The 21,793-nt window shown below is 36.7% G+C and overlaps 4 protein-coding genes across 4 annotated transcripts; 2 read left to right on the plus strand and 2 right to left on the minus strand.

Moving 5' to 3' along the window:
• LOC104715631 lies at positions 2,980-4,679 on the plus strand. The gene is made up of 5 exons (XM_010433023.1): positions 2,980-3,347; positions 3,431-3,563; positions 3,653-3,940; positions 4,040-4,264; positions 4,338-4,679. The coding sequence occupies exons 1-5, from the start codon at positions 2,980-2,982 to the stop codon at positions 4,677-4,679; spliced, it is 1,356 nt and encodes a 451-aa protein (XP_010431325.1).
• Positions 5,308-6,425, minus strand: LOC104711905 (uclacyanin 1-like). Its single transcript, XM_010428684.2, has one exon. The coding sequence runs from the start codon at positions 6,356-6,358 to the stop codon at positions 5,390-5,392; it is 969 nt and encodes a 322-aa protein (XP_010426986.1). The 5' UTR covers positions 6,359-6,425; the 3' UTR covers positions 5,308-5,389.
• On the minus strand, positions 12,603-13,705 carry LOC104711906 (uclacyanin 1-like). Its single transcript, XM_010428685.2, has one exon. The coding sequence runs from the start codon at positions 13,651-13,653 to the stop codon at positions 12,685-12,687; it is 969 nt and encodes a 322-aa protein (XP_010426987.1). The 5' UTR covers positions 13,654-13,705; the 3' UTR covers positions 12,603-12,684.
• Positions 18,348-18,956, plus strand: LOC104715632. Its single transcript, XM_010433025.1, has one exon. The coding sequence runs from the start codon at positions 18,348-18,350 to the stop codon at positions 18,954-18,956; it is 609 nt and encodes a 202-aa protein (XP_010431327.1).

Consider the following 21,793-nt stretch of genomic DNA (forward strand, 5'->3'; position numbering starts at 1 on the left):
CATTTTATGGTCGCTACCGTACTTGAAGGACCTTAATCTCCGACATAATATTGATGTGATGCATACAGAGAAGAATTTTTTGGACAACATCATGTACACTCTTATGCGTGTGAAAGGTAAATCAAAAGATTCGGTCATGTCAAGGTTAGATATAGCAAAGTTCTGTTCTCGGCCACACTTACATCTTGATAGTAGGGGTAAAGCACCTTTCCCGCCCTATACATTGACAGATGAAGCCAGAACAAGCTTATTAGAATGTGTGAAATACTCTGTGAAATTCCCAGATGGCTATTCAGCAGACTTAGCTAGTTGTGTTGATATGGAAAATGGAAAGTTTTCAGGCATGAAGAGCCATGACTGCCATGTTTTCATGGAGCGGTTACTTCCATTTATCTTTGCAGAACTCCTTGACCGGAATGTCCACCTTGCGTTATCAGGTATATTAATTAATTATTTAAAGTTCTATATATATATGAAGTGAGTAATTGTGATGAAGTTTGACTAAATATAATATTGTAGGGGTTGGAGCATTTTTCCGGGACTTATGCTTGAGAACTTTGCAAACAAGTCGACTTCAAATTCTAAAACAGAACATTGTTTTAATCATCTGCAATTTGGAAAAGATATTTCCACCATCCTTTTTTGATGTGATGGAGCACCTGCCTATACATCTTCCCTACGAAGCTGAATTGGGAGGCCCTGTCCAATATAGGTGGATGTATCCTTTTGAAAGGTTTTTTAAAAAATTGAAAGGAAAAGCAAAGAACAAAAGATATGCGGCTGGATCAATTGTTGAATCATATATCAATGACGAGATTGTTTATTTCTCTGAGCACTACTTTGCTGAGAACATACGAACAAAATCAAGGTGAGCAATTAAGAGTAAATATTTTTAATGTGATATTTAATTTAATAGTCATAATAATTACTTTTTAATTATTTGGTCAGATTAACAAGATTTGATGAAGGTGAAGCGTTTGAATATCATGTCCCTGGAGTACCTTCTATATTTACTCAAGTTGGCCGTCCAAGTGGAGAAATGAATGAAATATGGCTTTCACGTGATGACTATCGTTGCGCACACGCATATGTTTTACGGAATTGTGACTATTTTCAGCCAATTGAAAGGTATTTATATTTTCAGACTAGTTACATATTAAGATATCTAATTCTATTATATTTTCTCATATACATTGGTGATCTTATTTTTCTATATAGTATGTTTGAGGATTATATTTCGGCAAAATATCCAGGACTTACGGAGAAAGAACTCTCCGCGAAAAGAGCTGACGAATATCATTCTTGGGTCAAAGAATATGTATGTTAAACCATTTTTTGTGATATAGATATTGTACTTATTATTATTATTTAACATAACAAGACTTATATATATGCAGGTTAGTTATTGGAACGCCTCAGATCCATTTCCTACTTGGGTTCAAGAGATTGTGCATGGACCTTTGAACAAGGCTAAAACATGGCCAATGTATTTTACAAGAGGTTATTTGTTTCACACAGAGAACCACGGTGCTGGATGAAAGACATGTAATTATGGGGTCTCTGTTAAAGGTGAAAATTATGCGGATGCATCTGACGCTGCAGATTTCTACGGAACAATAACTGATATCATAGAACTTGAGTATGAGGGGATGCTTGGGTTGAAGATCACACTATTTAAATGCAAGTGGTATGACCCTGTAATTGGTAGAGGCACTCGGAGAAGTAATGGTGGTGTTGTAGACGTTCTTTCATCCAAAAAGTACAATAAGAACGAACCATTTATTCTAGGTATGTATATAAATGCCCCAATAATTATTTATTGTCATTATCACATTTAACTGTTTAGCTTTCATTCTTTCTTTACTGCTCTGTCAGAATACCAAATTTAGCAAATTAGTAATGTGTAACTTTTACACGTTGATTGCAAAACAGCATCTCAAGCCTCACAGGTTTGTTATATTCCGTACCCATACATAAAGAAACCGAAGTATTTATGGCTCATTGTTCTAAAAGTGAATCCGAGGGGAAACATTGATGGAGACCCGACTCTCTTGCAAACAGAAAATGATGATGCTGTATTGATGACCACAATTGAAGATGTCATAGTAGACAACTTGGAAATAGGAGATCCAATAAACATTGACTACGATGTTGCAGACGCGGAACCTGAAGATGAATTTATGTGTAATTTATCGTCTTCGGAAGATGATGAAGAAGACGACGAAGAACCCTGAAGATTATTGGTGCTTTAAGATATTTTTTTTTTTCTTTGTAATAAAAATTAAAAAAAACTTGTGTTTTCTAGTTATTTGAATTTATAAGCACCACATATTGAATCATAAGTTTTTTTGAGTGATAAAAAAAAAAAAATTCACAACTGGAGGTACTCGAACCCGGGTTGCTTAATGTTTAATAACCAAGCCATAACCATCTGATCCAACTTGTCTTTTGTGATTATAATAACAACGTTTTGTTAATAATGTGTAAATAATTTGTTTTATTTTGAACAAAAGAATTTGGGCCAAAAATCAACTCGGGCCCAAATAAAATTTGATCCACAAACCGATCCATCGCCTTTTCTTCTTCTCTTCGACAAACCCTAAATCATTTTCTTCTTCGATCAATCTGCAGCCATCGAATTTTTCTCTTCAACACAAACCCTAATTCGTTTTCTCTTCGATCTTCCTTTCTTCTCTTCGATCCTTCGATTCATCTTCCTTTCTTCTCTTCGATCCTTCTTTCCTCGATCCTTCTTTCCTTCTTTTATTCCTAAACAAAAGATCCATCTTCTTTCCTTCTTCTTTCATCGTCTTTGATCCATCTTCCTCGATCGTTGAATCCTCTCTCATGGCGTGGAATCCTGTAATTAAAACCAAAAGGAGAAAGGTTTAACCCAACCTTTCTCAGAGAGCCGGACCCTCTAACCCACCCCCACCCGCCGGACGAAGAAACAACCCTCTTCCACCTCAGTACACTTTCATGCCGACGGCTCGAATTCCTCCGCCGTTCACGCCACAAGAGATACAACGAGTCATCCCCCAGAGTTTCCGGAACTTTCCACCGCCACAGACGCTTTTCGAGGACACCGTCAATCGCCTTCCTGATCCGCCAATGTCGACAACGGAGGTTCAGAACAACGTTGTGAATGAACCGGAAGATCATCCGCTGTCTCCACTGCAGCAGTCCCATGGTCATTCTCGACAACCATCTTCTCAAGGTAACAATTACGATGCTGAGCCTCAACTCCAGGACGACACTTTGCAATCTCTTACTGCTCTGCTTAAGATGCCTGGCCGTGAGCAGTTTACGACTATTCTCTCTCCCATACTGTTGCCGAAGACAACTTGGTAATGTTTGTCTTTGGTACTTGTTTGTCTTTGGTTCGACAATATGCTACAAACTAACAATATGTTTACATGTGTGTGTGGAGGTTTGATCGGGACAAAAAAGGCCAACTTGTTAGGAAGATTACCAAGATTTTTACAAACAAATTCGATGGTCCATATTATACTTGGACTTGTGTGCCTCCGGATAGAAAAGAGAGATACTTCATCGAGTTTGCGGTAAGTTCTGTTCTCTGTAACCTGTTTTCTACTTTAGTTTGTTGCTTGTTTTCACTGACATAATTCTAACTCTCCTCTTTGTTATGTAGAAAACTCACACCTGGGATCCATTGATAACAGGTGCCGTTCAAGAACATTTCAACAGCATCTGTAACCGCCGGATGAAGGGCATGGTTAGCGATGCAAGGACGTCTGGAGTTAAACCTACATGGATAGAAGGTGAACTCTGGAAAGAAATGGTTGCTAATTGGGATACTGAAGAACAACAACAAAGGAGTAGCACCTATTCCAAGTGTCGTATGTCTGACCGTAATGGTCTCGGTCCTCACATCCACTTATCAGGCCCTAAGTCATATAGGGAAATCCAAGATGATCTGGTAATAATTCATTTCTACTTTGTTAGTTAAATTTATCAACATTTCTCCTTCATCCTAGTTTGTTTGTTACTAACCATTCTTTAATTTCTAACATCGCAGGAAGAGGAGTTGGGAAGAGAGGTCAGTATGGGTGAAGTTTTTTACAAAACACATACAAAGCCGGATGGTTCTTATGTTGATGGCAAGGCAGAGAAAATACATCAAGCTTATCAGCAGAAGTTGCAAGAGAAGATGGCTGAGCTCGAGGCAGATTCAACTATTTCAGATGGTACTTCACACCGTCGGGAGCTCACCACCGATGAATGTACTGCCATCTTTCTTGAGGTAAAGTAGCATTTCTACTCGATCATTCATTTCTTTTGCTCTTTACATACAGTTTTTCTTTTTCTTAAAACAGTGCACTGAGAAGGATTCACGAGGAACACCTTATGGTGTTGGAAGCCTCAAAGATACTCTTGGCAAGGGAAAGGGCAATCAACCATCACAAACCGAAGCCTTTCTATCATTGCAAGAGCAACTGAAGGAAGCTCAACGTCAGATTGAAGTTCAGGCTGAAATTCAGGCAGCTCTCAGAGCTGAAGCTGCTGCTCGAGAAAAAGAGACTGCTCTCCTTGTGGCTGAGCAAAAGCAGGAGTTGACGATGATGGCCAAGTTTATGCGCCACACTAATCCAGCCTACCTGGAGTTTATAACCTCTCAAACAGCTGAGGAGGACAATCTTCCATCAACAACTCCATGATCTCTATTGTTTCTTAACTCATGAACTAAGTTCTCAGTTTGTATGTGTCATAAACTTTTTCTTTCATTGCTTATGGTTTGATTTCCATTTTGGACATGTGTATGAACTGCTTTCAGAATTATGGTTATGTTTATTTTTCATATGATTTTTCATTTAGTAAATCAGTATTAAAAACAGGATTACAAAACAATAAAAATGATTACAAAACAATAAAAGCCAGTTAATTTAATTATTTTGTAAATCAAAGTAGTCGCTACATAGTCGTTGTTGAGACACCATAGAGTCGTTAAATAGTCGTTAAATACAACGACTAATTTCAGACTAAAATATTGCAAGTTTTTAATTTAAGTAAAAAGTCGCAACTTTGTCGCAGATTAGTCGCTAAACTTAGCGACTAATCAACGACTAAGGTCCACAAAGTCGTTAAATTATCGGGAAATTGTCACCAATTTCGGTGACGAAATTGCGACAATACAACGACGAATAAACGACAACAGTATATCGTCGGTAAATAGTCGCTAAATAACGACTTTAGGGGCATATATTCACATAATCAAACTAAATAGAAACGTCAAAATATTAAGAAAAATATATGAAAATAATTAAACGAAACAATGTATTTCAACCATTAAACGACTAACAAAAAGAAAAAAAAGAAAAAAAAAATCTTAAATAACACCAACAAAAACCCTATAAACTAATTTGAATGCTTAGTGATGAGGTCTGAAAATGCATAACCAGGGCCGCCACCTGCTGCAGCGGTTAATACGTGAGAGCCTCTTGGGAACATCAGGCAAAATAACGTCTTCGGTTGATGGTTGCACGGTGACTCGAAGCTTAATGCCAGCCTGACAAAGACCGGTCTTTAAGCTTACAAAATAATGCACTCCTGGTTTGGTGAGCTTAATGAGATCGTGTCCCGTCTTGTACACAGCTACGGTAGAATTTGGTTCACATGATTTGAAGTCAAGATCATCGCTGAGTTCTCTAACGTCGTTGAGTTTGTTGTTGTATTGGAAAAAGAGAGTATCTCCAACACGAAATTGTCTATCTTTACTCCACCTGTAATAGTAGTAACTGTTGTACACGCTCCATCCTTTAGAATCACCTACCTTGTAGATCTTTCCTCTCTTGCTCGGGGGTGGTGGTGGCGGAGAAGTCGGACGTGGCGGTTCATGGTTCATGCTCGGTGGTGGAGGAGGAATCTGACGTGAAGGGGCATGGTTCTTGCTTGGTGATGGTGGAGGAGCCGGACGTGACGGTTCATGGACCTTGCTCGGTGGTGGTGGTGAAGGAATCGGAGGTGACATGTCATTGACGACAAAAACGTCATATTTAAGTCCCGAGACGCGGCATTGAAATTCATTTGAGGTGATGAAGTAGTGATGTCCTGGTTCCTTGAAGGTTACAACATCGTATCCGGTGTTGTAAACAACTTTAGGAGAAGAAGAATTGCATGAATCATACTCTAAGGCGCTGGAAACTTGAGCGACGTCGTTGATGTCTTGATCGTACTCAAAGACGAGGGAATCTCCGACGTGGAATTTCTTATGTTCAGCCCAAGAGTCGTCCTTGATAGTCCATCCATAGTCACCACCGACTGTGTATAGTTTAGCCGAGGTGCAACTCAAGAGAAACATGATCACGACCATGAAGCCAAAGATCTTCTTGGTCACCATGATTCCGATCGTATGAATAGGAAGAAGAAGAAAAAAGATCTCTAAACTCAGCTCGCTGAATGAGAAAGAGAAGTATGGATGAATGTGTTTGGTGAAAAAAGAAGTCACGTATGAGCTCTATTTATAGAGTTTCACGATCCCTAATCATAATCCTTGTCTTATTTGGATTTAGTTTAGTTTATTTTCTTATTCCAATCCTTTTCTGCTAAGGCTTTAGTTTTGTTTTTTTTTTAGTGTAATGTTAAGGAATATCTTATCTTATTTTATACAATTATAAATTTATATATAATAATCTTATAATTATCTTAATTAAGTTTATTTTATTTCCTTTTTCTGTAGATGATTCGAAGTTCTAATTTATTTGTTTATGTGTATACACATCATACTACGTAAGTTGTTTCTTTCTGGAATTATTTTAACTTTTTTGCAATCTTCTACTGATTAGGTTTTATTTCTCTTATTTAATGAAAAAACTTATCTTATTTTATACAACTACCTAAGGGCTTATCTTGTGCTTAAATTAAATACTTTAAGTAAATTTTTTCTTTTTCTTTTCTGATAATTGGATTTATATATTTAATGGATAATAGGACTTATAAATTAATGTTGTATTTTATATTTTTACTAGTATTATGATCCGTGCATACGCACGGTAATATATATTGTAATTATATTATAAAAGATGAAAAATAAGATATTATTGAAGCTTCATAAAGATTACATATATTAATCAATGTTAGTTTAGATGTATCGAAGTTATATATAAACAGAAAACAAATCAAATATATATATATAGATCAAATAAATAAAAATATTTTGTTTTGAAAACTCATTAATTCATTTTCTAAATATAACATCTGGTTTTCAGAAACAAACAAAATTAAGAAAATTACTGAAAAATTATAAATAATAACAGAATATACTAACTGGATTTTCTCTTAAATTTTAAAAGAGTAATGTAAATTGAAAAAAAAATATTTGGTTGCCAAACTATAAAAGCTTAAAGAAGTTGTTGCTAACATTTTCTTCCACGATATGTGTCTCTATTCTTTTTTGTATAGAAAGATTTCTCGAGTACTTGTTGCTCCTTATTCTTTCCTAAATGAATTTAGGATTATATTTTTAACTATTAAATTTAATAATAAAAAAAGTTTCATGGCATTTTTTACCTATACACACCAAAGAAGAGACTGTTAGTCACAATTCACAAAAATGTGAGATTTTATATAAAGATTGAGAAATCAGTTTGAAGATAAACATAATCTGTCAGTACTTTTCACCTTCATACTTGAAAGAAAGAAATTATGATAGGATGCTCTTTTGACAGATAAGAAATTTGTAGAAAACTATAAACTGCATATATGATTTAAGAAAAAAAAATGTGAGTAAGAGCAAGAAATGAAGAGCAGACAGTTCATCGTCATTTATATTAATAAAGAGAGATATTAAACAGTTTCAAAAATATTGGAATCGTGATGAAAAAATTTTGGGATTTTTTAGCATTTTGTTTTTTTCACTATAAGGTAACTTTAAACCACCCACGTTTCATTTAAAAAAATAACAAATGGAAAAAAAAAAATAAAACGTAAATATTTGCTTTTCTTTATTTCTTCCATTTAATTTTATTATTTTTAAATTGTCATGTGTCAGATTTTTATTTATAAGATAAATATGTACGTTTTCTTTACAACACAATTACACTTGGGGTTTTAGTTTTCTTCTTCAAATTCTATCTCATGCTCATGTACATTTAATTTACAATTACCATTGATTGCTCTTGTGTCTCGTATAAATATTGGACCAAATGGACCACAAAGAATGGATAACTAAAATGAAGAACAAAAGAGTTCTTCATTAATGGAATCAAATACACATCCAATATTAGTGTTTTCGATTAACAAAACAATAGGTAATGGGTAAACCAAGTCATTGTTCAAACCAAGCAACAAACATCCACATAACTCTTTATTACGTTCTTGTCATCATACATTTATTGCGATATCACATTACTCTTGATGCTTTCACTGTTTTAAAATATTCATGGAAATTCAAACGTCAATTATTCTATATTCCTATAATATTATATATATATTCGTTCATAACATAGACTAAATTGCATTATTAGAACAAAAGCTAAAACCAGTCGATCCTCCCCATCACACTATCATAGAAACTAAGCAGCAAAAAATAAATAAATAAATCATATATAAAGGAAAAATTCATATATAATTAAGGATATCTTGGCGTTTTAGTACGTTTCTGAAACTTAATTAGAATTTTGATACAGGTACTATTTACAATGAATAAAATTGGGTGGTGTGAGATAGAGGAGAGTAGAGATAGAGAAATTAGTGGGACAGAGGCGATGGGGGGAATATACGTTAAAGCTCTGGTCGGTTGGAAAAGAAAGAGGAAAGAGGAAAGGAGAGAGGGAAGAAAGAAAATGGATTGGACCCATGACTTTTTGGATGTCTTTTTTTTGTTCTATGTTCCTTTCTCTTTCTCTTTCTATTAATATTTTTTTTATTTCACTACAATCCCATTTTCTTAATTATTTAAATATTTATTAATATGCATTTTGTTTTAATGATTTTAAATATATTTTATTCAAAATATCTATATTTGTGTACCGTTTAAATCATTCAGCAGGTTTAAACTATCCAGCATGCCGTCCAGTAATATTTGTGTACGGTTTAAGCCATCCAGCATGACGTCTAGTAATATTTGTGTACGGTCCAAACCATCCAGCATGCCGTCCAGTAATATTTGTGTACGGTTTAAGCCATCCAGCATGACGTCTAGTAATATTTGTGTACGGTCCAAACCATCCAGCATGCCGTCCAGTAATATTTGTGTACGGTTTAAGCCATCCAGCATGACGTCTAGTAATATTTGTGTACGGTCCAAACCATCCAGCATGCCGTCCAGTAATATTTGTGTACGGTTTAAGCCATCCAGCATGACGTCTAGTAATATTTGTGTACGGTCCAAACCATCCAGCATGCCGTCCAGTAATATTTGTGTACGGTTTAAGCCATCCAGCATGACGTCTAGTAATATTTGTGTACGGTCCAAACCATCCAGCATGCCGTCCAGTAATATTTGTGTACGGTTTAAGCCATCCAGCATGACGTCTAGTAATATTTGTGTACGGTCCAAACCATCCAGCATGCCGTCCAGTAATATTTGTGTACGGTTTAAGCCATCCAGCATGCTGTCAAGTAATATTTGTGTACGGTTCAAGCCATCCAGCATATTTGATAGATTCAACTCATCCAGCATATTTTCACTATAAGGTAACTTTAAACCACCCACGTTTCATTTAAAAAAAATAACAAATAGAAAAAAATATATATAAAACGAAAAATATTTGCTTTTCTTGATTTCTTCCATTTAATTTTATTATTTTTAAATTGTCATGTGTCAGATTTTTATTTGCCAAGTGACTTGTGCTTTATAAGATAAATATGTACGTTTTTTTTACAACACAATTACACTTGGGGTTTTAGTTTTCTTCTTCAAATTCTATCTCATGCTCATGTACGTTTAATTTACAATTACCATTGATTGCTCTTGTGTCTCGTATAAATATTGGACCAAATGGACCACAAAGAATGGATAACCAAAATGAAGAACAAAAGAGTTCTTCATTAATGGAATCAAATACACATCGAATATTAGTGTTTTCGATTAACAAAACAATAGGTAATGGTGGAAAACCAAGTCATTGTTCAAACCAAGCAACAAACATCCACATAACTCTTTATTACGTTCTTGTCATCATACATTTATTGCGATATCACATTACTCTTGATGCTTTCACTGTTTTAACATATTCATGGAAATTCAAACATCAATTATTCTATATTTCTATAATATTATATATATTCATTCATAACATGGACTAAATTGCATTATCAAAACAAAAGCTAAAATCAGCCGTTCCTCCCCATCACACTATCATAGAAACTAAGCAGCAAAAAATAAATAAATAAATCATATATAAAGGAAAAATTCATATATAATTAAGGATATCTTGGCGTTTTAGTACGTTTCTGAAATTTAATTAGAAGTTTGATACATGTACTATTTACAATGGATAAAATTGGGTGGTGTGAGATAGAGGAGAGTAGAGATAGAGAAATTAGTGGGACAGAGGGGATGGGGGGAATATACGTTAAAACCCTGGTCGGTTGGGAAAGAAAGAGGAAAGAGGAAAGGAGAGAGGGAAGAAAGAAAATAGATGGAACCCATGACTTTTTGGATGTCTTTTTTTTGTTCTATGTTCTTTTCTCTTTCTCTTTCTCTTTCTATTAATATTTTTCTTTTTTTCGTTACAATCCCTTTTTCTTAATTATTTAAATATTTATTAATATATTTTTTGTTTTTAATTTTTTTCTACATACAAAAAAATTATGTATGTTTCTTTATAATTTGATATGCATTTTGTTTTAATGATTTTAAATATATTTTATTCAAAATATCTATATTTGTGTACGGTTTAAATCATTCAGCAGGTTTAAACCATCCAGCATGCCGTCCAGTAATATTTGTGTACGGTTTAAGCCATCCAGCATGCCGTCCAGTAATATTTGTGTACGGTCCAAACCATCCAGCATGCCGTCCAGTAATATTTGTGTACGGTTTAAGCCATCCAGCATGCTGTCCAGTAATATTTGTGTACGGTTCAAGCCATCTAGCATATTTGATAGATTCAACTCGTCCAACAATATTTGTGTACGGTTCAAACCATCCAGCATGTTAGATAGATTCACACTATCCAACAATATTTGAATACGGTTTAACCCATCCAACATGTTGGATAGATTTAAAATGTACAATAATATTTGTGTACAGTTCAAACCTTTCAACTTATTGGATAGATTCAAATTATCCAATAATATTTGTATCCGTACACCTTATTAAGTGTACAATGTACAGATGTCTGTACACATTATTAAGTGTATAAATGTAATTTATTTAATTTTTAGGATTTTAAAGAAAAAATATATAATTTTTTTGTATCTAAGAAGTTTTCTAAAAAAAAACTTCTATTAACAATTATTTAAGAAATTAAGAAATATGGAGAAAAGAGAAGTTACAATGGCAGAAATTGTAATTAAAGAGACTATTGAATGGCAAAAAAGAGAAGGAAAATAGACCAACAGTGAAAATTGTGGGTTTATCTAATTGTAAATTGTGACTGTATCAATATGATAATTATGTTTCAAAAATGTATGTTTTTGCCAAATAACCCTATAATTAATATTTTCTTTGACTAAAAAAATTATAATAATATTTTCTATTGTATTTTTCATCAATTTATTTATTTTATTCTAAATAAGATGATATAACACAAAACTATTTCTAAAATAATAAATATTTGTTATCTAAAATATGTTTCTAAATTAGGTTATGGTCTTAATGATGTGGACAATGTGAGAAACTCAAGACGGGATTCATAGATTCAGTCTGCTAGCTACTTTTGACCATTAAGAAGCGGACCAGCTAAAGCGGTTGAATAGAAGGTTAGAAAAAAAGGTGGATTGTAGCGAAGAGGGACTCTCCGTTGAAAGACAAAAAAGCTATTCATTAGTTTGTTGATTCTTTTATGCAAATGAACCGTTTCTTTCATATAGAAAAAAATATCATCTATGAATTATTATTTTCTATCGTTATTCTCAGTAATTTATTTATTTTATTCAAAATAGGATGATATATATTAAGAACTATTTTAAAAATAATAAATATCTGCTATCGTAAATATGTTTCTAATTAGGTTTAAAAGAAGCTATTCATTAGAGGTCAAAAAAAAAACACATGCATCAAGATAAATTTAGGCTCTTTGATTTTTTTTAACTCCTAAATTCGAGTTTCATTATGGCATCTATAATTGATAAAAAAAGATTAATATTATTTAACTTGCGTATTGAATCGTTAGGGGCGTGGTGAAATTCACTATAATTATAGAATTCAAAAGTTAAAAAGAAATATATAGTACGCCAAATACTCCGTACGATAAACACGTACGGAATTATATAATTTACTGAGGCATCCTTAATTGACTAACTAGTCTTTTCGTTACTGCTTAGAATCTAACACATGTACGACAATGTAATTATATGGAACATGTTCACGTTTATGACTTTAGGGGCATATATTCACATAATCAAACTAAATAGAAACGTCAAAATATTAAGAAAAATATATGAAAATAATTAAACGAAACAATGTATTTCAACCATTAAACGACTAACAAAAAGAAAAAAAAGAAAAAAAAAATCTTAAATAACACCAACAAAAACCCTATAAACTAATTTGAATGCTTAGTGATGAGGTCTGAAAATGCATAACCAGGGCCGCCACCTGCTGCAGCGGTTAATACGTGAGAGCCTCTTGGGAACATCAGGCAAAATAACGTCTTCGGTTGATGGTTGCACGGTGACTCGAAGCTTAATGCCAGCCTGACAAAGACCGGTCTTTAAGCTTACAAAATAATGCACTCCTGGTTTGGTGAGCTTAATGAGATCGTGTCCCGTCTTGTACACAGCTACGGTAGAATTTGGTTCACATGATTTGAAGTCAAGATCATCGCTGAGTTCTCTAACGTCGTTGAGTTTGTTGTTGTATTGGAAAAAGAGAGTATCTCCAACACGAAATTGTCTATCTTTACTCCACCTGTAATAGTAGTAACTGTTGTACACGCTCCATCCTTTAGAATCACCTACCTTGTAGATCTTTCCTCTCTTGCTCGGGGGTGGTGGTGGCGGAGAAGTCGGACGTGGCGGTTCATGGTTCATGCTCGGTGGTGGAGGAGGAATCTGACGTGAAGGGGCATGGTTCTTGCTTGGTGATGGTGGAGGAGCCGGACGTGACGGTTCATGGACCTTGCTCGGTGGTGGTGGTGAAGGAATCGGAGGTGACATGTCATTGACGACAAAAACGTCATATTTAAGTCCCGAGACGCGGCATTGAAATTCATTTGAGGTGATGAAGTAGTGATGTCCTGGTTCCTTGAAGGTTACAACATCGTATCCGGTGTTGTAAACAACTTTAGGAGAAGAAGAATTGCATGAATCATACTCTAAGGCGCTGGAAACTTGAGCGACGTCGTTGATGTCTTGATCGTACTCAAAGACGAGGGAATCTCCGACGTGGAATTTCTTATGTTCAGCCCAAGAGTCGTCCTTGATAGTCCATCCATAGTCACCACCGACTGTGTATAGTTTAGCCGAGGTGCAACTCAAGAGAAACATGATCACGACCATGAAGCCAAAGATCTTCTTGGTCACCATGATTCCGATCGTATGAATAGGAAGAAGAAGAAAAAAGATCTCTAAACTCAGCTCGCTGAATGAGAAAAAGAAGTATGGATGAATGTGTTTGTTGAAAAAAGAAGTCACGTATGAGCTCTATTTATAGAGTTTCACGATCCCTAATCATAATCCTTGTCTTATTTGGATTTAGTTTAGAGGGATCATAATTTATTTTTTAATAAATATAATTGGTTTTTAATAAAATTTTCAAAATTTTAAAGAGTCAAAGAGTAATTTTTACTAACTATTTCACTAAAAATCTAATAATAATACACTAACAATCTATGTTACAGGGAAACGGAAACGGATACGCGGAAACGAAACGTTTCGGAAACGGGAAACGGGTTTTTTCAAAAATTAAGTAATGGAAACGTGTAGGAAACGTATATACATATATATATATATATATAGATATATAGATATAATAAATTCCCAAACATAAAAACCATATTTAAAAAATCTGAAACAACACAAATTCAAAACATAAATATTAAATAGTTTAATTAAAAGTAAAACTGTAAAAAACGTTCAAAATCAAATTTTTTGACCAACATCGCTATATATTTAGGGATTTTAACTTTTAAACTACTAATTATATTATATATTTTTATCATTATCCGTATCATGAATTCTTATAATTTTAATTTGTTTATTTATTAAATTTTGAAATTATAAAAAAGAGTTTCCGTCGTGTTTCCAAAACGGAAATGGAGTTTCCATCGTGTTTCCAAACAGAGATTTTTAGGAATCGTGTTTCTGTGACTTGTTTCCGAGTTTCTACGAGTTTCTGTTTCCGAAACGTTTTGGAAACGGGAAACACACCTCAAAAAGAGTTTCCATGCAACATAGCTAACAATAGTTAATATATAGTTTTATGGAGGATATACGGTTTCAATTGACACCCTTAATCTCATGTAGGTCCGTCATTGCCTATATTTCAAAATCTTGTATATATAGACTAAAATAATCATACATAGTTTTTCTTTTTAAAATCTTATCTCATGTATGTTTAATGTATAATTATTTTTGATTACCCGTTTAAATATCCATGAACCATAAAAAAAATTGATTAACTATGTAAGTTTTCGGATTTTTTGTGCATTTTCTAATGTTTGTAAATACTTTTCCAATCAATCGCCGGTGGTGAATAGTTTAATAATGAAATTTGGTTATTTACGAAAAAAAAAAAAAAAAGAACAAAACCATGACGAGTTCTTATCAATGGAATCAAATACACATTGAATATTAGTGTTTTCGATTATCAAAACAACATATAATAGTAAAACTGAGTCATTGTTCAAACTAAACAATAAACATCCACGTAACTCTATATTACGTTCTTCTCATTATATATATATATATACTCTTGATGCTTTTCATTGTTTTTAACCGATTCCAGGAGATCCAAACGCACCAATTATTCTATATTTCTTATCATTATATATTTTCATGCATAACATATACCAAAATTGCATTATTAGAAGAAAAAATGCTAAAATCAGCCGGTCCTCTCCATACTATCTTAGAATTTAGAAATCAAGGAGCCAAAGAAAAATCCGACTTAAAAGGGAAAAGAAAACCATATTTTCCTGATCAATTTATTTATTTTATTTAAAATAAGATGATATAATACTAACTATTTCTAAAATAATAAATATCTGCTATCTAAAATATGTTTTCTTAAATAAAAAAATATTTTCTAAAACATTTTAATGTTATGAAGTGAAGAGAGTATGTTTAAAACTATCATGAGAAAGTATTAGAAAAAAAAAACGTATGGCGACAACGGCGGCGATTTTTCGATCTCGGTTTTGAGCGATGTGTTCCGATGAGTTTGGGAGACGGAGAGAGGAACTCTTCTGTTCTCTGATGGGTGAGAGAAAGCAGGGTCAGATCGGAAGTCTGATTCTGTGTATTAAAAGGTTTCCTTCGATTTTCTCTGAGTATGGATTTAAATCAGGAAATTCGATACAATCGGATCTTAAGGATTTGATCTGGTTGGATTTGCAATTCCATTACTGGGATAATGAAAGGATTGCGTTTGCGGGCTTGATTGGGGATCCAGTTTCGGATTCGCTGAAATTTAAGGTGACGACTGGAATCGTATATTTGCGGGTCTTGATTATACGGTCTTTGTATTCTGCGTGGATCTTGGGATATGGAATTGATGGTGGGAAGAGTTTCGGGTGGTCTCTTAGGATCCTGTTGATTGGGATTTTCCATTATTGGCGACGAGGTTATAGGATGGATATTCGAGTATTTATTTGGGACCTGGTTCTCTTTCGTTCCATCTAGGTTTCATTTCTTCTCTTATTCCTTAGTTCTATCTGGTGTGTTTTGCGGTATATTGCTGTGGTTAGTGCTCGGGTCTTGGTGTTGGTGGCTTTCTCTATGGCTCAGTCAATGTTTCTCAAGGGTAAGGCTCCTTTGGTGCGCACGGAGACAGTTAAAATCTCCAACTCGGTAATGGCTCAAAGGATTCAGCAGTTTTCTCTTACCCTTATAGGGAGATTGATGAATCCATCGATGCAACGAATGGAGTTTCTGGTGTCCACTATGCCTAAGATTTGGAAGCTTGAAGACAAAGTGGTAGGAGCGGATTTGGGGCAAGGTACATTTCAATTCAATTTCGCAGAAGAGTCTGATATGCAAGGAGTCTTACAAAATGGTCCTTACCATTTTGATAGCTGGATGATCTCCTTGGTGAAGTGGGAGCCCATCATTTCCTCAACTTATCCCTCAGCTATCAACTTTTGGGTGAAGGTTTCTGGTATTCCAATGCACCTTTGGGAGTTTGCTACATTGGAGGCTATTGGCAAGAAGATTGGGTTTATTCGAGACATTGATGAAGAAACCGGCAGTGTTTGTGTTACAGTTAATGGCTTCAACCCCCTCCTCTTCAAGATGGTGGTGCCATTTGAATCGGGTGATGAAGTGATTGTTTCACTGGAGTATGAAAAGTTGACAGGTTATTGTGACAACTCCTACCGCCTCACTCATGATGAGAGAAGTTGTCCGGAGCTTCAAAAGGGAGTTGGAGGTCAGGGTTTTGAAAATCAAGGGGATAAACGTGGAGCTCAACGTCACCAGGGGGTTGCAAAACAAGGTGCTTTTCACACTGATGGTGGCTGGGAAAAGCCCAAGAAGTCGGCTAAGAGAGCCTTGGATTTCCAGGTTCACGATTCTGTTCCAGGGGTGGGTAGTTCTGGTCATTACCAACAGGATCGACAGTTTGGTTTGGTTTCGTATTGTGAAGCAACGAAGGGTTTGGGAGGCAAGAGTGGGGGTCAGATGGGTTCACGAGAGTTCATGGGTCAGTCTTCTTCACATCCCCTTAACCGCAAAGGGACAGGAAAGGCATGGCCAAAGCCCATGTATAAGGTTAAAGTTGGTCACAAGGATAAGCAGTTACAAGATATCTTTGGTGGGAGCTCCGCGGGTCCTGATCAAGGTATTCCGCTTCGAGATACAGAGATGGAGAGCTCTCCTAAAAACGGAACTGGGAAGGTCGGACTTGAGTCGGAGTTTGACGAAGCTAACGATGATCTCCTTGAGGAAGGGGAAGCTACAGAGGAATATCTTCATGAGGAAGATGAGGTCGCGGATGATCAGGGTAATACGGTCTCAGTAGAGATGGGGTTGGGAAATCCAGCGACTAAGGAGGCCAATCTCCAAGGTATTTCTTCATCCTCTTCGCTTGACTTGGCTGTGAGTGTCGTGAGTTCAGCTTTACAACGGGTGAGTTTAGGTCAAAAGACAAAAGAGGTAGTACGGAGGTTGTCGAATCAGACTAAGTCTGTAGTCAAAAAACCGAATGTAGTCAAAAAACCGGCTGTGTATTTAGCATCTCCCGGTAAACGCCTGCTAGCTAAAGCTTTGTCTAAATCTGCAAGTGCAGGTGAAGGTAACAAACAGAAACGGTCAGGGAAGCAAGGGAACAAGGCCATGGATGGCAAACCTGCTGGTGGGGGTCGACCAGTAACAAAGGGGATGGTGGCTCTCCTGAAACCACCGGCTCAAACGTGAAAATCTTGAGTTGGAACTGTCAGGGCATTGGGGCAGACCTGACAGAGAGTTCTTTGGGAGATTTGTGGAGGAAGCATCGTCCGGATATTTTATTTTTGTCAGAAACCAAAAAATGTTTTTCTTATTTACAAAAATTTCAGAATAAATTTGGTTATGAAAAATTGTATACTGTTGAACCCCGAGGGGCAAGTGGTGGTTTGGCTTTATTTTTTAAAAATGAGTTAAATTTATCTATTCTCTTTGATAATGATCGTATTATTGACACACAAGCCTTGGTTGGGCAACAATTGATATTTTTGTCTTTTGTTTATGGGGATCCAGTCCCTCAACATCGCGAAAAAGTTTGGGATAAATTAATAGATATTGGGTCTTTTCGAATTGATCCCTGGTTTATTATTGGTGATTTTAATGAGTTAGTTGGAAACCACGAGAAGCAGGGTGGTGCCTTGCGACCAGCATCTTCATTTCAGCCTTTTATTTCAATGCTTCGGCATTGCGGGATGCTTGAATTTCCTTGTTATGGAGAACAATTATCCTGGCGAGGGAACCGTTGTAATAATCAAGTGGTTAGATGTCGATTGGATCGAGCCTTGGGTAATGAGGATTGGCATGGGTTTTTTCCAAATTCGAAAGTGGACTATCTGGAGATGATTGGGTCGGATCATAGTCCCATTTTAGCAACCTGTTTGACAACAATTCGGAGACGGCAAAGGCAGTTTAGGTTTGATAAACGATGGTTGGGCAAGGAAGGCTTAGTTGGGGCGGTTGAGTCAGGGTGGAACCGGACAAGGAACTTTCGGATTCCGGGTTTCATCGATAAGATAAGGAATTGTAGGAATTCGATCTCCTGGTGGCAGAAAAATAATGTTAGTTCTGGTCCGTCTGTCATTGCTTCCTTGAAGACGGCGCTTCAAGAGGCGAAAATGGATGATTCGATTCCACAGGCGGAAATTAGGGACATTGAGAGGAAACTAAAAGAGGCATATCGTGATGAGGAAATTTATTGGCAACAGAAAAGTAGAAAATTCTGGCTAAGGGTGGGGGACAAAAATACATCATATTTTCACGCATCTACCAAACAACGGCGAGTGCGTAATAGGATTGTTGGCTTATTTGATGCCAATAACGTTTGGAATGAATCAAGTTCCGGCATGGGGAGGATTGCTACATCATATTTTGAGGATCTTTTTAAGAAATCGGATAGTAGGGGTATTTCCAGAGATGCTTCAAGCAGTTACTCCGACTATTACGGATAGTATGAATATAGCTCTGACTCGGGATATTTCGGAAGCGGAAGTCCGAAAAGCTTTATTCGCCATGCACCCGGAAAAAACCCCAGGACCGGACGGGATGACGGCTCTGTTCTTCCAACGGTTCTGGTCCTCTCTTAAAGGGGATTTGGTGGCCCTGGTTAGAGAATTTTTTCGAACTGGTAATTTGATCCGCTTCTTAATGAGACTAATATATGTCTCATTCCAAAAGTGGATCGACGCAGCGGATGGCTGAGTTTAGGCCAATTAGCCTTTGCAACGTGAGCTACAAAATTATTTCCAAAGTTTTGTGTTTTCGGCTGAAGCGTTTATTGCCCGCCTTGGTTTCAGAAACACAATCAGCCTTTGTTTCTGGGCGTTTAATTACAGATAATATTTTGGTAGCTCAGGAGATGTTCCATGGGCTAAATACTAATTGTCGGTGTAATTCGGAGTTTTGGCTTTCAAAACGGATATGAGTAAGGCATATGATCGGGTTGAGTGGGATTTTTTGGAGGCGGTTATGGTCCAATTAGGATTTGATAGAAAATGGATTTCATGGATTATGTGGTGTGTCTCGTTAGTGTCGTACCAAGTTCTCCTGAATGGTCAACCCCGGGGTTTTATTAGGCCACAGAGAGGATTACGGCAAGGAGATCCTCTGTCGCCTTATCTATTTATACTTTGTACAGAGGTATTGATAGCTAATATCAAAAAGGCTGAGAGGGAGCAGAAATTAACGGTTATTTCCATTGCCCATAGTAGTCCTACTATCTCGCACCTGTTGTTCGCTGATGATAGTTTGTTCTTTTGTAAGGCAGAGGCAACGGAATGTAGGACGGTAATGGATATAATAGGTAATTATGGTAGAGCCTCAGGTCAAGAAGTTAATCTGGAAAAGTCATCTATCATGTTTGGGAAGAAGGTCCCGGAGGACATACGATCTCAATTGAAATCCGTTATTGGTATTTCTAAGGAGGGCGGTATGGGCTCCTATTNATTGAAATCCGTTATTGGTATTTCGAAGGAGGGCGGTATGGGCTCCTATTTGGGTATTCCTGAAAACCTGCAGGGTTCAAAAACTAAGGTTTTTAGTTATGTCAAGGATCGATTGGATGATCGAGTAAATGGCTGGTCTGCAAAGCATTTATCGAAAGGTGGTAAGGAAATTATGATTAAATCAGTGGCTTTGGCACTTCCAACACATGTTATGTCATGTTATAAATTACCACAGAAGTTGACATCTAAATTAACGAGTACTGTCTCCACTTTTTGGTGGAAATCTAATGATAAGGCTCGAGGTTTGCACTGGGTTGCGTGGGACAAACTATGCAAAGATAAAAGTGAAGGGGGTTTGGGTTTCCGAGCTTTGGAACAATTTAATGACGCTATGCTGGCCAAACAGTTTTGGCGATTAATTCACAATCCGTCATCTTTAATGGCCCGGGTGATGAGAGGACGGTATTTCAGGAACAAACATCCTCTTATGGCAAAGAAACCGAATAATCCTTCTTTTGCCTGGCGGAGCATTTTTTCAACTAAGGGATTGGTGGAACAGGGTGCGCGATGGGCTGTAGGTTCTGGTTGTTCCATTTCGGTTTGGCGGGATCCATGGTTACCGGATATTCATCCAAGATCTGCAAATGGTAGGGGGAGGTTTTTGCTCCCGAGTTTGATGGTTAATCATTTAATTAATCCAGTTACAAAGGATTGGCATTTGCCTATTCTAGAGGAGTTCTTTGATCCGGTGGATATACCACTTATTTGGAGTTTGCCGGTTAGTAAAACTTTTCAACCCGATAGATTGTTATGGCATTATACTAAGTCAGCCAGGTATTCGATAAAGTCAGGTTATCGGTTAGCCCGGGAATTAATAGCGGAAGTGGAGTATGGGCCATCGTGCAGTTCTCTGCGGGCTCAGTCCTGGAAATTAGATGTACCTCCGAAGATCCAACATTTTTTCTGGCAAATTGCCTCGGGTACCCTTCCAGTGTTAGAACGGCTCGCGTATCGGGGAGTTCGTTGTGATGTTTTCTGTAAGCGGTGCGGTTTGGCGACGGAAATGGAAACTATTAACCACGCACTGTTTGTTTGCTCCCGGTCGCGCAGTATTTGGGAGTTGGTCCCGATGCTGTTGGAACCGGGAGGTTTTCCATTTGCCTCGATTTATGCGAATTTAGATTTCATATTTTGGAGGGCGTCTTCTCAAGGCGGGGCTTCTGATATCATCTCTTCTCTCCCCTGGATTTTATGGTCACTTTGGAAAGACAGGAATAAAAAGGTTTTCCAGGGTATTGAGCTAGAGCCAATTGAGATTATAAATCAAGCGGCAACTGATAAGATAATTTGGGAGGATGCCAAATCTTATTCAGTGAACAATCCCCTCCCTCCACCCGTAGTGGAGGTGAGGGATTCCTCTATTTTCTGTCAGGTCGATGGTTCATGGAAAGGGACCGACCCTTTTCAGGGTTTGGGTTGGTGGTGCTGTAATGGTGATGATATTACGCTTCTTTTAGGAGCTCAGAGCCTTAGACGTGGCCTTTCTCCCCTTCATACAGAATTGCAAGCGCTGATCTGGGCTTTGGAGTCTTTACTGGCGGCTGGAGTGAGTTGTCAGGCCTTCGAGACGGATTGTGCAGAGCTTGTTGCGATGGTGCAGTCGCCAGATGATTGGCCCGCTTTCACGAATTTATTGGAGGATTTCTCGCAGCTTCGCTCCTTCTATCCATCCTTCTCCCTCGTCAAGATTCCCCGCGACGTCAACGTAAGAGCAGATTGTCTTGCTCGGTCTTCAAGATCTTTACCTTCCGAATCGTTATTTGTAAACTCTTATCCTCCTGTTT

The sequence above is a fragment of the Camelina sativa genome, chromosome 9, assembly GCF_000633955.1.
Source record: "Camelina sativa cultivar DH55 chromosome 9, Cs, whole genome shotgun sequence".
Taxonomy (NCBI): Eukaryota; Viridiplantae; Streptophyta; class Magnoliopsida; order Brassicales; family Brassicaceae; genus Camelina; species Camelina sativa.